Source organism: Sus scrofa, chromosome 1 (genome assembly GCF_054392235.1).
Source record: "Sus scrofa isolate SSC_HxYL_T2T_F1_AM1 chromosome 1, Sscrofa_HxYL_maternal_Yorkshire_Landrace_v2.0, whole genome shotgun sequence".
In the NCBI taxonomy this organism is placed as follows: Eukaryota; Metazoa; Chordata; class Mammalia; order Artiodactyla; family Suidae; genus Sus; species Sus scrofa.
This window is the reverse complement of record NC_139383.1, coordinates 116,294,546-116,310,860: the sequence shown is the minus strand read 5'-3', so window position 1 is coordinate 116,310,860 and position 16,315 is coordinate 116,294,546. Positions and strand designations below refer to the sequence as shown.

General features: G+C 41.6%; 1 protein-coding gene across 6 annotated transcripts in view; it reads right to left on the bottom strand.

Moving 5' to 3' along the window:
- MTFMT (mitochondrial methionyl-tRNA formyltransferase) overlaps nt 1-10,247 on the bottom strand; it is a 41,440-nt gene extending 31,193 nt beyond the window's left edge. For 4 of the 6 annotated variants that reach the window (XR_014822462.1, XM_084987235.1, XM_084987161.1 and 1 more), the window contains exons 1-5: nt 10,002-10,245; nt 8,462-8,671; nt 6,175-6,297; nt 4,607-4,709; nt 3,781-3,856 (exon numbers count right to left, since the gene is read on the bottom strand). Coding sequence is in view for 5 of the 6 variants with exons in the window: in XM_084987235.1 (XP_084843361.1) it covers nt 3,781-3,856; nt 4,607-4,709; nt 6,175-6,297; nt 8,462-8,671; nt 10,002-10,222 (733 nt within the window). In the remaining variant the exon portion in view is untranslated. 6 annotated transcript variants of the gene reach the window in all.
- Between the last annotated feature and the right edge of the window lie 6,068 nt (nt 10,248-16,315).

The window sequence follows — 16,315 nt, the reverse complement described above, 5'->3', positions numbered from 1 at the left end:
ACCCCAGGAATTCCCCTTGTGGCTCACTGGAAATGAATCTGACTAGGATCCATGAGGACGCTGGTTCCATCTCTGGCCTTGCTCAGTGGGTTAAGGATCCAGTGTTGCTGTGAGCTGTGGTATAGGTCACAGATGCAGCTTGGATCTGGCATTGCTGTAGCTGTGGTGTAGTCCAGCGTTCTGATTCAACCCCTAGCCTGGGAACCTCCATATGCCAAGGGTGAGGTCCTAAAAAGACCAAAAAAAAAAAAGTTGCACCCGAAAAAATTAAATACCTAGGAATAAACCTGATCAAGGAGGTGAAAAACTTATATGCTCACAACTATAAAACATTAATCAAGAAAATTAAAGAGAATTCCAAGCTCCTAGATTGGAAGAATAATATCATTAAAATGGTCATACTGGAGTTCCTGTAGTGGCTCAGCAGAAACAAATCTGACTAGCATCCATGAAGATGCAGGTTTGATCCTGGGCTTTAATCAGTGTTAAGGATCCAGTGTTGCCATGAGCTGTGGTGTAGGTATCAGACATGGCTCAGATCCTGAGATGCTGTGGCTGTGGCGTAGGCTGGCTGTTACAGCTCCAATTCAACCCCTAGCCCAGGAACTTCCATGTGCTTCAGGTGTGGCCCTAAAAATAAAAAAAGAAAAAAAAAATGGCCATACTACCCAAAGCAATCTACAGATTTAATGCAATCCCTATCAAAAATGTTACCCATGACATTTTTCACAGAACTAAAACAAACAATCCAAAAATGTATATGGAACCATAAAAGACCCAGAATTGCCAAAGCAATCCTGAGAAACAAAAACCAAGCAGGAGGGATAACTCTCCCAGACTTCAGACTATATTACAAACCTATAGTGATCAAGACAGTGTGGTACTAGCACAAAAACTGACATACAGACCCAGGGAACAGAATAGAGAACCCAAAAATAAACCTAGACAACTTCGGTCAATTAATATTTGACAAAGGAGGAAAGAATATAAAATAGGGAAAAGACATTCTCTTCAGCAAGTGGTGCTGGTAAAACTGGACAGCTGCATGTAAATCAATGAAACTAGAACATACCCTCACACCATGCACAAAAATAAACTCAAAATGGCTTAAAGACATAAAACAAGACACCATAAAACTCCCAGAAGAGAACATAGGCAAAACACTCTCTGACTTCAACTGTACAAATGTTTTCTTAGGTCAGTCTCCCAAAGCAGTAGAAATGAAAACAAAAATAAACTAATGGGACCTAATCGAACTTACAAGCTTTTGCACAGGAAAGGAAAACATAAAAAAGACAACCTACAGAATGGGAGAAAATAGATGCAAATAATGAAACTGACAAGGGCACAATCTCCAAAATACATAAAAAACTCCCTACTCAACAGCAAAAAAACAATCCAATTGAGAAATGGACAGAAGACCTAAATAGACATTCTTCCAAAGAAGACACATGGATAGCCAAGAGGCACTGGGCTCAATATCACCATTATTAGAGAAATGCAAATCAAAACTATGAGGTACCACCTCACACCAGTCAGAAAGGCCATCATGAATAAGCCCACAAATAACAAATGCTGGAGAGTTTGGAGAAAACAGTATGAAGGTACCTCAGAAAACTAAATATAGAACTACAATATGATCCAGCAATCCCCCTCCTGGGCATATATCCATACAAAACTACAATTCAAAAAGATACATACACCCCTATGTTCATTGCAGCACTATACACAATAGCCAAGACATGGAAACAACTTCTTAATCCATGGATTAAGAAGATGTGGTACATATACACAATGGAAAACTACTCAGCCATAAAAAAGAACAAAATAATGCCATTTGCAGCAACATAAATGAAACTAGAGATTCTCATAGTGAAGTATGTCAGAAAGAGAAAGACAAACACCATGTGATATCACTTACATAACACTAAAATATGGCACAAATGAACTTATCTACAGAACAGAAACAAACTCATGGACATAGAGAACAGACTTGTGGTTGCCAAGGAGGAGGGGGGAGGGGGTGGGATGGACTGGGAATTTGGGGTTACTAGATGCAAATTATTGCATTTGGAGTGGATAAGCAATGAGGTTCTGCTGTTTAGCATAGGGAACTACGTCCATTCACTTGTGATGGAACATGATGGAAGAAAAAGAATGTATATATTTATGTATAACAGGGTTACTTTGCTGTACACCAGAAATTGACAGAACATTGTTAATCAGCTACAATAAAAATTTTTTTAAATAAATAAAAATTTGGAGTTCCCGTGTGGCTCAGTGGAAACGAATATGACTAGTATCCATGAGGACAAAGGTTTGATCCCTGGCCTTGTTCAGTCAGTTAAGGATCTGGCATTGCTGTGGTGCAGGCCAGCAGCTGCAGCTTTGATTCAATGCCTAGCCTGGGAACCAACATATGCTGTGGGTGTGGCCCTAAACAGACAATAAATAAATAAATAGATAGATAAAAATTTATAATTAGAGAAAGAATTATGTATTTATCCTGCCATTTTTGGATGAAGTAAAATTAGGATGAATTAATGAGGAAAAGCTCTTTTTTACAGAACAATGCCAACTCTTAAATGTAAAAGGAATTGGAAAATTGCTATTTTGATTTTCATTGAAATAATTCATTCAGGGAAAGAGCATCAATCCATGCTAAAACTGTCATGTGAAAAGCTGTTAGGGAACTGGATACATGCATGGTATGATCCCACAGATTACCTGCCATTTAGAAAGGGAGAAACACATCTTTACACTGGGAAGATCTGGTGGTCGACACCTCAACCAAGTGATCAAACTTAGCTTCACTAGCCTTGATGCAACCTAGTATGAAGGCTTACTGATGTGACACTCTGAGAGTGCAGGGGACAGAGGCGAGACTTCTCTGAGTACATTCTTTTAAATCGTTTTAACTTTTGAGTCATGTAAATAAATGTCCTACATATTCAAGATATAAAATTAGATCATAAATAAAAACAAACAGCAATCCTTTAGGTTAAAAACAGACTGAAACAAATAACACCGGAATACTCTATCACCTATGAAATACTCTTTCCACAAACTTTAAACCCAAATCAAATCAAGCCTTTAGAACTTTCAACTTACAGGAACTTTAAGGGCTAGAAAAATACATTAAACGACACTGAATGTAAATAGACAATTGGCCTGGTCTCTTCAAAAAGTTAATGACATGGAGGGAAAAAAAAATAGTAGAGGAATTACTCTAATGGGACTAAAGAGATATACAACTAATTATAACTGGATCCTAGTTTGAAAAAAAATATATACAGCTAAAAAAATGTTTTTTAGGAAAATTTAAATATGGACTGGCTATTCAATGCTATTAGGGAACTGTTCATTTTCCTGGGAGATGCATTCATCTTAGGGGCGAAAGGTCTGCTTCCAAATGGTTAAGCATAGATTAAAATATTTATACTAAATAAAGGCACACACATAGAGAGAGAGAAAATATGGCCAAACATTAATAATTGTTAACTCTGAGTTAAACAGGTATCCAGTGCTTTTTAACTTGCCTGTGTTTGGTACTTTTCAATATAAAGAGTAGAAAAAATGTTTTTAATCTTTCATGAGGCTACAGGTGAAGAGGAGAACACACCTTACCAACCATTCTTTGGAAAATGACAGGCAAGTGGACACCCACTCTTTAGTCAAAATTAAGGGAAACGTGCAAGTGAGGAAGTCAGAGTGTCCAGCTGCCATCAGGACAAACAAGACCCTAGGAAAGATGTCAGAGTCTCTGCTGTCCTCACTTACCATGTGTCACCCCTTCTGCTGGCTGCTGTCTTCCACTGTTCAAACTTTCAGGTAAATTCTTCAAAACTGAAATAAGCTTAAAAAAAAAAAAAAAAAAAAAAGAACAATGTCATCATCTATAATACAACTGATAGCAATAGCTACCTCCAAGGCTTGTTGGGAAGGTGAAAAAGAAGTCTATAAAAGTATCTAAACCAGTCCCAGCACACAAGCCAGTGCTCAATAAATGTCAGCCATTATTATAATAGCATTTCCAAGGTGCCTAGAATGGGAAGCATGATCTATGTATCTAGGGGGAAAAGTTTTCCTCTACAGAAAATTTAGTTCATACGAAAATCATTAATTTGGTCATTGCATTACTCAAATGCTACTGTATGCAGATTCAATGAAAAAGCCACAGGGCTCATTTATGACTAGCGGGTCAGCAGAATTCCAGTGCAGATGGATGCAAATGACTGGAACACAGGCACAAAAGTGAGAGGAAAGCTGAGATTCACTTAGGAAATGCTGTTGGTTCACTTCACAGGAGCCAAAGGTAAGTCTATGAGACTAAGGAGAGTGACAGTGGGAAGAACAGTCTAAAATCCTCACTGTGAAATGTAGTAGACCATATACAATCACGCATTTCATTTGAAAGCCTTTATTAAGTACCTATGTAAATTCTCAAAGACTAACATGAGATCACAAAAGCCAACCTAATTTTTAGGAAACTGGGGATAGAAATCACTTGTTAAAAAGCAGTTTAAAATTACACATAAAATTGTCCTTTTCATTATAACCATGTGGGAAAATGAGGAACAAGCAGGGGGATATTGGAGAACTGTACCATGTCGGCACCCAGTCTTGACAGCACTGCTTCCAATTCCTTCGAGGTGGTTTTTGGCGGCACAGGAATCACTTCCTGTTTGAGAATTGGGCCTACATCAAATCTACCAAAAAAAAAAAAAAATCAAAAGCAAAAAAATAACATGACTATTTCTTAATATCAATATGTTTGTCTACATGAGTATTTCATACCACAGGGATAGTAGCCATGAATGTGACCATTAGCCACGGGCCAGGAAGAAATATCTGTTTAAAGAAGGGAGAGCAAAATCTGCCTAGATTGAGATTTAAAGGTTTTTTTTTTTCCTAAAGGAAAAAGGTATAAAGTTACATCTCAGGGATTTAATTGCAGTTATAAATAATTCTACCATTAGCAATAAATAGTACCAAAAAAAAAAAAATCTGTATTTATATAATGAAATCATAGAGCAAAGAATTTCTTTTCCAAGCAAGTACAATTACAGAATTTATAATCATTCCTTTCTGTATTTCCTTTTTCAAAAAAGACAAGAGTTTTGCCTGCCTCATTATCATTGGTGATTATGAGTAGGTGCAAGTGTATCTGCATTTCCACAGTCTTACATTTTACATCAAGCTCTGCCAAAACTAGCCATCAGCTTTTATTAGAAATACATTTTGTTTAAAATATTTAACCTTGTGGTCTGATAACTGTATTCTTAATCAATGAATAAAATGTTTATTATGAAAGGTTACACATAGTCTAGAAACAGAGTGATAGTCTACGGAATTTTCATATACATATTCAGATTTGAGAATTACCTAAGTTCTGTGACTCTTGTTTCATCTGTCCCTCCTCCTCCTTTTTTTTTTGAAGTAAATTAAAGCAAATCGCAGATATCAACTTGTTCTACTGAACCTGTGAACTTTTGTTTTCTATGGGGACGTTAGGTGATAACAGGCAGAGGCTTCATATAATCCTAGAACAATTTAAAATTATTGTTTCTTAGATTGTAGGTATGATTTGAAAACCTAAACATTTAGATTTCTCACTGAGGTGCCATGGGGTCAGTGGCATCTCTGCAGCACCAACACACTGGTTTGATCCCCGGTCTGGCACAGTGGGTTAAAGGATCCGGTGTAGGCTGCAACTGTGGCTCAGATCCGATCTCTCCCCCAGGCATTGCCATATGCCACAGGATAGCCAAAAAGGAAAAAGCCAACAGCCTTAAACATTTAAGACCATTACATAACACGATGTTATACAACATATTCTTACTTCAGGTTCCCAAAATTGTTTGACCATAGAAACCAAGGCCAGCAGAACTGAGATTCCTAACAACCAATATACAACAATCTAGCTCTCATTCATTCAATGTCATTTATAGAAACCCAGTTGTTAATAACATAATTTATTTCAATGAACAAGTGTAAAGAGACACTGTGTAAATACCAAAATCACATGTGGTTTATGTTAGAAACCAGAAGAAACAGAAAGAGAAAGTGCCCCAGAGTTAGAGAAATTAGTGAGCAGCACCCCTTCTGCTTCCCCCTAGGCAGATTGACAGCAAAATTCAAAATCACAAAAAGCCTCAAGAAAATATACTCTACCTTTTAGGTCTAATTTGCATAATCGTGACTCCAGTAATTGTGTCTCCGTGAAGCACAGTATGGATTATAGGGGCTGGACCACGCCATCTTGGGAGGCAACTGGGATGGACATTCAAAATGCCGCTGAGTTAGAAAAGGCAGAAATTAGTATGCAAGTGGGTTTTTATCATTCAGGTTATGCTATCTAAACTAATATGCTACTTTTCATTATTTAACTTTCCCAGAAATTTTGAAAATCAGTTAAATCTAGTCTTGTGCCATCTGAAGCAGAAGCCAGGGTTAAGTTCACTCTCTTAGTATAAGAGACCAATGAAACTCAATCAAAAACAGAGCAAGAACAACTATTCAGAATGGATTAACAATGAGATCCTGCTGTCTAGCACTGAGAACTATGTCTAGATACTTACAACGCAGCACAACAATGGGAGAAAAAATTATGTATACATATAAGTGTAACTGGGTCCCCATGCTGTACAGTGGGAAAAAAAATGTGTTGGGGGAAATAACAATATAAAATTTTTAAAAATTAGAAAAAAAAAACAACTATTCACTGTTCCAAAGATGTTCCACAAGAGCTCACGATGGGAGTTCCCGTCGTGGTTCAGTGGTTAACAAACCCAACTAGGAACCATGAGGTTGCGGGTTCGATCCCTGGCCTTGCTCAGTGGGTTAAGGATCTGGCGTTGCCGTGAGCTGTGGTGTAGGTTGCAGACACGGCTTGGATCCTGAGTTGCTGTGGCTCTGGCGTAGGCCGTCAGCTACAGCTCCGATTCAACCCCTAGCCTGGGAACCTCCATATGCCGCCAAAGTGGCCCTAGAAAAGGCAAAAAGACAAAAAAAAAAAAAAAAAGCTCACGATGTCTAGGAGTTTTTAAATAAAAAACTTATTTTTCACTATATGAAAAGAACCATTCAAATCCAATCGTGCATCTCATGGATGATGTGAATTATATTTACAGTTAATTACTTTCACTTCACTTAGTTTGCATACAGAATTGCTAAAAAAAGCATCTCAAAGCCCCATCAAATGGTTTATCCACTTCTGCTATTCAACCCAATATACCTTCCACCCATTAATGAGCCACTTAGGTAATTCACTAATCTGTCATTAGTTTAATGATGAGTATGCATCTGAGTGTGTCTTATATTCTAAATTCCACTGTTCAGCTCAGTCTCATTCATCTAACAAATATTTACTGGGCATAATCCATGTTCTGGTGCTAAGTGCTGGTGATACAAGCAATAGTGAACCAGACAGAAAAAAAAAAAAAAAAAAGTGCCCTCATAGGCCAATATAAGGACTTGACTTTTTTTTTTTTAGGGCCGCACCCGAGGCATATGGAGGTTCCTAGGCTAGGGGTCTAACTGCAGCTACAGCTGCCAGCCTACACCACAGCCACAGCAATGCCAGATCCAAGCTGCATCTGTAACCTACACCAGAGCTTACAGCAATGCCGGATTCTTAACCCACTGAGAGAGGCCAGGGATTGAACCCGAAACCTCATGGTTCCTAGTTGGATTCATTTCCTCTGTGCCACAATGGGAACTCCAAGGACTTGACTTTTATTCCGAGTAAGATGGAAAACCACCAGAGAATTTTGAGCAGTGATATGGTCTGACTTATGCTTTAAAAGGATCACTTGGGTATTGGGTGGGAAAAGACTGGTAGGACCAAAGACAGAAGTGGAGACCATTTAGGTGACTACTGAAGTACAAGAGCCAAGAGTGGTGGCAGTGGAAGTGAGGAGAGACAGTCATCCTAGTCAGATTTCAAAGGCAGAGCCAGTAGGATTTTCTAATGCATTGGATGCGTGGTGTGAGACAAGGAATAGAGAAAAACACCAAGGCTTTGAGTCTGAGCAACTAGAAGGCCAGAGTTTCCATGTACTGAGATGAAGACTTTGGGAAGGAGCAGGTTTGGGATGAAAGTTCAGGAATGTAGTTTAGGACATCTTAAATGTAAGGTACCTATCAGACATCCAAGCAGAGCTGTGGAGGAGGCATGGATACCAAGGGCCTGGAGTTCAGGATTTAGCTGAACCAGAGGGACAAATTTGGGAGTTGTCAGCAGATTTAAATGAGGAATTTAAATGAGGGTGGGTGAGAGCCCAGAGACAGCAATAAAGAGCATCATATATTTTAACGACTCATAACGTTAATAACATTTTTTATTTTAAGAGAAAATACTAAAGAAAGAATTAGAGCTCAATTTATTGCACTTTAGATACCAGGTGCATTATAAAGACTGAGCTCTCTTCACTGTTATTTCCCCACAAATAAAACTTACTAGGGAAATTTAAGAATAAGAGCCTCACTCAAAAGTCGGCCAAATGAAGCCACCACTCCAACATCATATTCTCCAGATCCCACATCTGGCCACTCATACACTGGAAGCTGAGACTGGACAGCAAATTGCTTCACTGGCAGTCCTTTCGGTGATGGGGAGGGCACTGTGACCACCTCCAACTTTTCAATTAACTCCTCCTCCTTGTTTTCCCTAAATTGGAAAGAGCAAAAAAAAAAGTGACAGTGTTAAGACCAAAATGTAAAGCTAAACTACTCCACACATTTCTAAGGCATTTTTAAGATTAAATTCACAAAGCACTTAAGGGAAAATGATTAATACTAGTGCAACTGAGAGATGAGGTTTTACTTTTTATTTAATTTTAATTGTTTTAAAGAGCCACAAGTGGCTACTGGCTACTGTTACAGTTCTAGAAATTTCCTATTCATACTAAAACTTATACAGTACAGACATTTTACACAATTGGGATATAATATATACTGCTCCACATTTAACTTTTCTCAACACCATGTATACTATTATGTGAGTCTTTTTTTAAAAAATGGGTTAAATATACATTTGCTTGTATATCCATCAAACACTTCTAGAATAAGAAGCTGAAAACAGTGGGTATCTTTGAAGAGAGGAACTGGGAGACAGAGATGGAAGGGACTGACTTTTCATCGTATCCTTTGAATTTTTTACTATAATTACATGTTATTTGAATAGATACTTAAAATCTGTGTCTATATAGATACACACATGTCATGGACATCATCCTATGACACTACATGTAGCACCACCTCATTTTTTTACCTGCTGTATAGTATTCCAATGCCCAGAGCTGTTCAGTTATTTAGAAGGTATTGCATCATGTTGAGGAGTTATGAGAAAAGGAGTAGACAGGAGGGCCCAAAAGAGAAAGTGCAGGAGTACTGGCACTACCAAGTAAAGCATCAGGATACGTGCAGGGAGAGATGGAGGAAGCAATAAGGGGAATGCAGCACGTGGAGAGTGCGCTATGGAGGGTGTGCGGAGGAAACATGTGTGAAGACAGTGTTATAGAAGGTGTTACATGTGTGGAGGGAGAATACCAGCGGAATCATGAAAGAGTCATTATGAGGGTCTGCTGTGAAGTATCTGCAGGGAAGACTTGAATGGAGTTGTCAGAAATGAGTGTGAGGGTGCATCAGGAAAAAACAAGAGTGAGGAAATAAAAAATGTAGGATAGTTTCCTTAAGCGCAAAACGGCCTGGAAGGTGGTGGGACTGGACAGAGGGTGCCTGTAAAGGGGCCAGCACCAGCCAGGCGCTGCGGAGAGAGTAGGGAGTGTAGACCCGACAGGGCCAGCCTGGCGCTCACAGGCTGACCCCGCGCACCTTCCGGGGACGCCAAGATCTGGGCCCACACTCCTCTCGCGCTGCGAGAGGGCCAGGATTTAATCTCTGGCCCTGACCAGGAGTCGAAACCCTCGAGGCCAGCCGGAGGGGCTCCAGAGCCATGTCCTCAGCAACCCGGACCTCCCAACCCCCGGCCCCGGTACCTGGCGGCGTGCAGCGCCCGCAGCGTTTCCCGGGCGAACTCGTCAGTGCCAAAGAAAAGCACCCGCCAGGGCGGCTTCTCGCGGACCCGGACGCCCCATCCGTCCTCCCCGCCAGGGGACCCACTTAGCCCGGCCAGCGCTGGCCACTGCGGGATCTTCCTTCGGCCTGCGCAGCCACCGACAGGCAGGGTCCCCCAGCAGCGCCGCATAAACACTCTCATCGCCTCTGCCTGCGGCCTACACTACGCAGGCGCATAGGAGTGCGAGGAGGGCACCCGGCGGGTGGGGCGGAGCCTGGGAGGAAACCCGATGGGCGAGGTCTTTCAGCTACTTGGGGCGGGGCCTGCCTGATCAGCGGCTTGGCTCATCTGTGTTTAACAGTTGATGTTTACCTGTTCAAGCGTCCCCGTGACTTCCGCTGCATTGGTTTGCACGATTTCACTAATCTCCCCCAAATAATTTTTATTCTTATGGCCGCTCCCCACGGCGCATGTAAGTTTCAGGGCCAGAGATTAAATCCTGGCCACACCTGCGACCTTTGCCGCAGCTGTAGCAATGCCCTTTAAACCCACTGCACCAGGCCGGAGATCAAACCCGCACCTCTGCAGCAACCCTAGCAGCTGCAGTCGGATTGATTCCTAACCCAAATTCACCTGTGTGTTGAATAAAAAAGAGGAAGGAGTCCCTGGTGGCTCACTGGGTTAAGGATGCTATGCATTGTCACTGCTGTGGTTCTGAGGGTTTGATCCCTGGCTCAGGAACTTCGGCATGCTGCAGGTGTGACAAACAAACAACCACCACAAACAAAACCAAAGAGGAGTGGGGGTGGGACTGCATTTCCGGTGATTTTATTTTGCTAATCTGATCATATATGAGAAGGGGAGCAGGATGGGATCCCAACCTTCTACCAAGTAAATTCTCTTCCAGTACTCTCTTTTAGGGTAAGTGGAATATGATTCTAATATTTTTTATTCTAATATCTTTAAAATTGTCTTTCTCCATATAATATGTCTTACAAATACAAGCCAAATAGTCATTTGGGTTATTATCTTAGAATCTGGCTGCTGTCTAAAGTGTGACTCTTGGAGTTCCCGTCTTGGCTCAGCAGAAATGAATCCGACTAGCATCCATGAGGACCCAGGTTCAATCCCTGGCCTCGCTCAGTGGTTTAAGGATCCAACATTGCCGGGAGCTGTGGTGTAGGTTGCAGATAAGGCTAGGATCTGGCGTTGCTGTGGCTGTGGCGTAGGCCGGCGGCTACATCTCTGATTTGACCCCTAGCCTGGGAACCTTTGTATGCCACAGGTGTGGTCCTAAAAAGACACACCCAAAAAGGGTGACTCTTCATGTTTGTGTTTATGTAATTCCTCTGCTTATGTTAGAAAGCCTGCATTATGCGCAATTTTCAGCAGCCCAAATTCTCTACAGGTAGCCCCGCCCAACAGAGCTGCCTTGAGCTGTTCATAGCGCCCTCTGCCAAACACAGCGCTGGCTCAGTGTGAGGGGCCAATACCAACCCCTTCCTCCAGGGAGCTGCCTTCTACCATTGACATATAATTTTCTAGCGGGTGGACTCTTTTTAGAAAACTACTTTTTAAAAAACTGAACATAGGGAGTTCCCATTGTGGCTCAGTGGTTAACGAATCCGACTAGGAACCATGAGGTTGCAGGTTCGATCCCTGCCCTTGCTCAGTGGGTTAAGGATCCGGTGTTGCCGTGAACTGTGGTGTAGGTTGCAGATATGGCTCGGATCCCACGTTGCTGTGGCTGTGGCAGAGGCGGGCGGCTATAGCTCTGATTAGACCCCTAGCCTGGGAACCTCCATATGCCGCGGGAGCAGCCCAAAGAAATGGCAAAAAGACAAAAGTAAATAACTGAACGTGGAAAAAAATCTGTTTAATAAATTAACTGAACATGGTATTATTGTACAGCTGACTTTTTCCCAGGATGCTAAAAAGGAGATTTTTCTGAATTTCTTGGTGGTAAATTTGGAATGGGGGGGGTAAGTCCATTTCCTAGCCCAAACAAATCCATGGCTGGAGCTACTATAAAGCACACAGAGAAGATGAGGCCATCAGCTCCTAATGGCAAGAAGTTTTAGGTAATAAGACATCCGTGAGTTCTCTGGTGGCCTAGTGGTTAAGGATTTGGTGCTGTCACTGCTGTGGATTGGGTTAGATCCCTGGCCCTAGATGCAGATCTAGGTTAAATACAGATGATCTGCATGCCCTCAGCAAGGCCAAAAAAAAAAAAAAAAAAATTCAGAAAGCACATTCAAGGGAAGGGAACTGGGCTATAAAAGAATCCTGATAGTGCTAATTTGGCTGGTGCTCCAGTTTCCAGAAATTTCTCTCCCCTGATGAATGGAGTATGTGTGCATTTGAATCAATGAAATTACTCCAGGTTCTGAACACTTGGTGGTAACCATGATGACATTTCAGCTTTGAATGTTTTAAAACTGAAGTGATGAGACAAGCAAGTGGAGCCATTTGGTAGAAATCTAGAATGTGGGAGTGGCTTCCACGACTGAGTTAGGGGTGTGAGAGAGCTGATCCAGAAATGGGAGGAAGCAGGAAACATCTCTTCCTGTACCCCATGATCTCACTCTAAACCTGAGTAAGGAGACACCCCACAGATTAAGTCTGTGTGTGAGAGAGTAAGAGAGACAGATTAGCCTGTGGGCACTAAGAGTCAGAAGGAGCAGCCAGAGCCCTGCCTGGGAAGGATGGAGCTGGGGCACTAGAGGAAAATAGTCAGAGATCTGGTTAGTAAGGTGGCCAATGCCTGAGTCCACAAGAATTCCCGCGTGTGGCCTGGAAGACAATGCCACATGTGGCCAGGGGGAGGTTTGCTATACACAGGCATTGGGTCAGTGGCAGTGGCAGGAACTGAACCGAGGGACGCAGCCAGTGGTACCTTAGGGATGCGTTCCATATACTGCCATCTACTGCCTGTGGTTGCATCGGTTGCACCAGAAGTCCGCAAGAGGGCGCTGTGCGATGAGTCTTGCGGACAATTACACAAGCCCCAGAGTTTCTGACTCCTCCCACCCGGCTGTCCTTAGTGCCCTTTGTGGTCGCATTAGATAGAGATCACTTCCTAATTTGTCCAGCTGCTCAGTAAAGCAAGGTTGGGTCTTTAAGGCCACCCCTTGGGGAAAGACCGGGACATGCTGGCCATCCTATACCTGCCCTCAGCTCTTACAGATGACACACAAATGCTAAAGAAGCTGTTCAGTACTACAGACTCCCCCACCAGGAACCTGGGATGCTTTTCCGTCCCAAGGGAGAGCTTAAGAGGCAGCGTGAAGCCACAGGACGGGGTGTCCTTGAGGAGAGAGTCTGAGAGCTCACATGACAGTTGAAGGATGCCAGAGTCCCAGGAAGGGAAGCCAGATGTGCTACTATAGGAATGAGAAACAGCCTAGGGTTAAGAGAAAGGGATAAGAAACTTTCTCTTTAATGCAGATAGTCAATCTAGTAAACCAAGGGAAATAACAAAATAGGCTTAGAGATCAAATCATAAAATCCTTGGTTTCCCAACCTCTTCCCTCCAGGCAAGAGAGCTGTGGGATACTAACAAAGGGAAGAGTACAAGCATTTTATAAAGTAACTTGCCTAGCTCCACAGGGAAACTGGCAAGATTGTAAAGCCTCACATATTGAATTGAGCTCACAATTTGACTGGTCTAGAGTGGTCATCGTTAAGGTAAATTTAGAATAAGGGTCTCAAGAACTCTTGTTGGGAAAATAAGAAGAGAAATAAAGAAACAAGTGCTCAAAAAAGAACGATGGTATTGAGTTAATAGAAGGGGCCTGGTTGCTAAGACAATATAGGGAATGAAAGATATCCAAATAGATATTAGGATAGCACTAGAATCGTTCTGCATAAGCCTGTTCTTTTGTTTTTGTTTTGCTTTTTAGGGCCGCACCTATGACACATGAAGGTTTCCAGGCTAGGGCTCTAATCGGAACTACAGCTGCCAGCCTACACCACAGCCACAGCAAAGTCAGTTCTGAGCTGCATCGGCCACCTACACCACGGCTCACAGGAACGCCAGATCCTTAACCCACTGAGTGAGGCCCGGGATCGAACCCCAACCTCATGGTTACTAGTCAGATTCGTTTCCGTTGTGCCACAACAAGAACTCCTCTGTATAAGGCTTTTTAATCAATATATTAAAAGTTGGAGTTCCCGTCGTGGCACAGTGGTTAACGAATCTGACTAGGAACCATGAGGTAGGTTGCAGGTTCGATCTCTATATATATATATATATATATATACACACACACTATTTCACTTAATATTCTTAATTATAGTAAATACTTGGATAAGTATGTTTGTGTTAGATATGATTTAAAGCTATTGTGTATATCCCCAAAAGGCTCACACCCAGAGTAGATCAAGAATTCTCACAGATTAAAAAAGGCAAATAACCCAAAGGAAAAAAAGAGTTGGACACCTTGTAAAAAAGGATATTCAAAGAATCCATAAGCATATCAGTCATTAAGGAAATGCAAATTAAAACCACAGTGAGATATAAACAGGTGACTATCAGAATGGCTAAAACCACAAAGACAGATAATACCAAATGTTAGCATTGATGCAAAATAACTGGAATTCTCATCCTATTGGTGGGGGAGCCATTCTGGAAAATTGTTTGGCAGTATCTACTAAGGCTGAACATAAGCCTATCCTGTGACTTAGCAATTCCACTCCTTGTGGACACACATTCACCAAAAGACAAACTCACAAATGTTCACGGCAGTACTCTTCCTAACAGTCCCAAACTGGAAACAGCTTCAAAGCTGTCAGCAACAGAATGGGCAAATAATTTATGGACTAGTCACAAATGGAAAACCATGTAGCAGCTATTCCTGCATGCAACATGGAGAGCTATCACAACGCCTTGAGTGAAAGAAGCCAGATACAAAAGAGTATATTCCATATGCTTCCACTTACGTAAGTTCAAAACACACAAAACAAATTCATGGTTTTAGAACCAAGATAGTTGCTACCCTTGGAGGTGGTTTGGTGCTGATGACTGGAAGGAGCATGAGAGGGGTTTCTAGGGGTCTGCTCAGTTCCATTTCTCTATCTGGAGGCTGATTATGCAGGTGTGCTCAGTTTGTGAAAACATCAAGTACTACATTTATGATTTATAGATTCTGTGTGATATGAGGATCTAATTTGATCAAAATGTGGGTAAAATGCCAGTATACCATTTTAGCTCACATAGGCTTGGATTTATATTCTGATAAGCCTAATTAATTGGTTTTCTAAATTTCTCATGCTTGTCTATCCAGACTACGTAAGTAATCATTCTTTACACCAAAAATATAAAGCTATATAGACATAAACATGGGGTCTCAACTAAATTTAACTGTAATAACTAGTGTAATACATAAAATTCAGGCAATGTTGCAAACCACATGGAACCACAGAATTACTCTGCTTGCAATACCTGAGTAAAAGTTAGGGTGTGTATTTGATATCAGTAGTGAATAATTTATTATTTAGTGTCAGTTTAAACAGTAATTCTAAGATCACTAACTTTAAGAACTTAGGCACATTAATTAAGAAATGATTTTTGGCTAATGGACGCATTTTAAGAAATTAAAAGGAATAGACGGCAGCCAAGGGCAAGCCTCCCAGGGTTACAACCTCCATGTTCTCACCCAGGCATTAGCTCCCTAGAGGTAGGGCTGTTGGCCCCATTTAACAGAGCAGACACTAAACTCAGGAAAAATAATTTGCTCAAAGTCATATACTTGGTAAGTAAAGGAGCTGGGACATGACCCAGGCCTCTGTGTATTTAATCCAGTCATCTTCCTCCATGAAATGAACATATCCTTAACCTGCCTCACAAGGTTGCTGTAAAGATGAAACAGCATCTTTACTTTATATCCATATGGCCTTTAACTTTATATCCATATGGCCTTCCAGTGTGCTCTACACTATTCTCATGCTTTATATATATTATATAATATATATATTAAACTCATTCTAGTTCACTAAAACAGCATCCTGGGCCTTCCTCCACTGCTGTGGGGAATTGCTCTGGGCAGTGGTTGGCGGGTATGTGTACAATTTAGCCTTTAGCGCCTTTAAAATATGTCAACTTTTTTTTTTAATGGCCACACCCTCAGCATGTGGAAGTTCCCCAGGCCAGGGATGGAATCTGAGCCGAGCTGCAGCTACAGCAGTGCCGGATCCTTTAACCCACTGCACTGGGCCAGGGATTGAACCTACACCTCCAGTGACCTGAGCTGCTGCAGTTGGATTCTTAACCCACTATGCCACAGTGGAAACTCC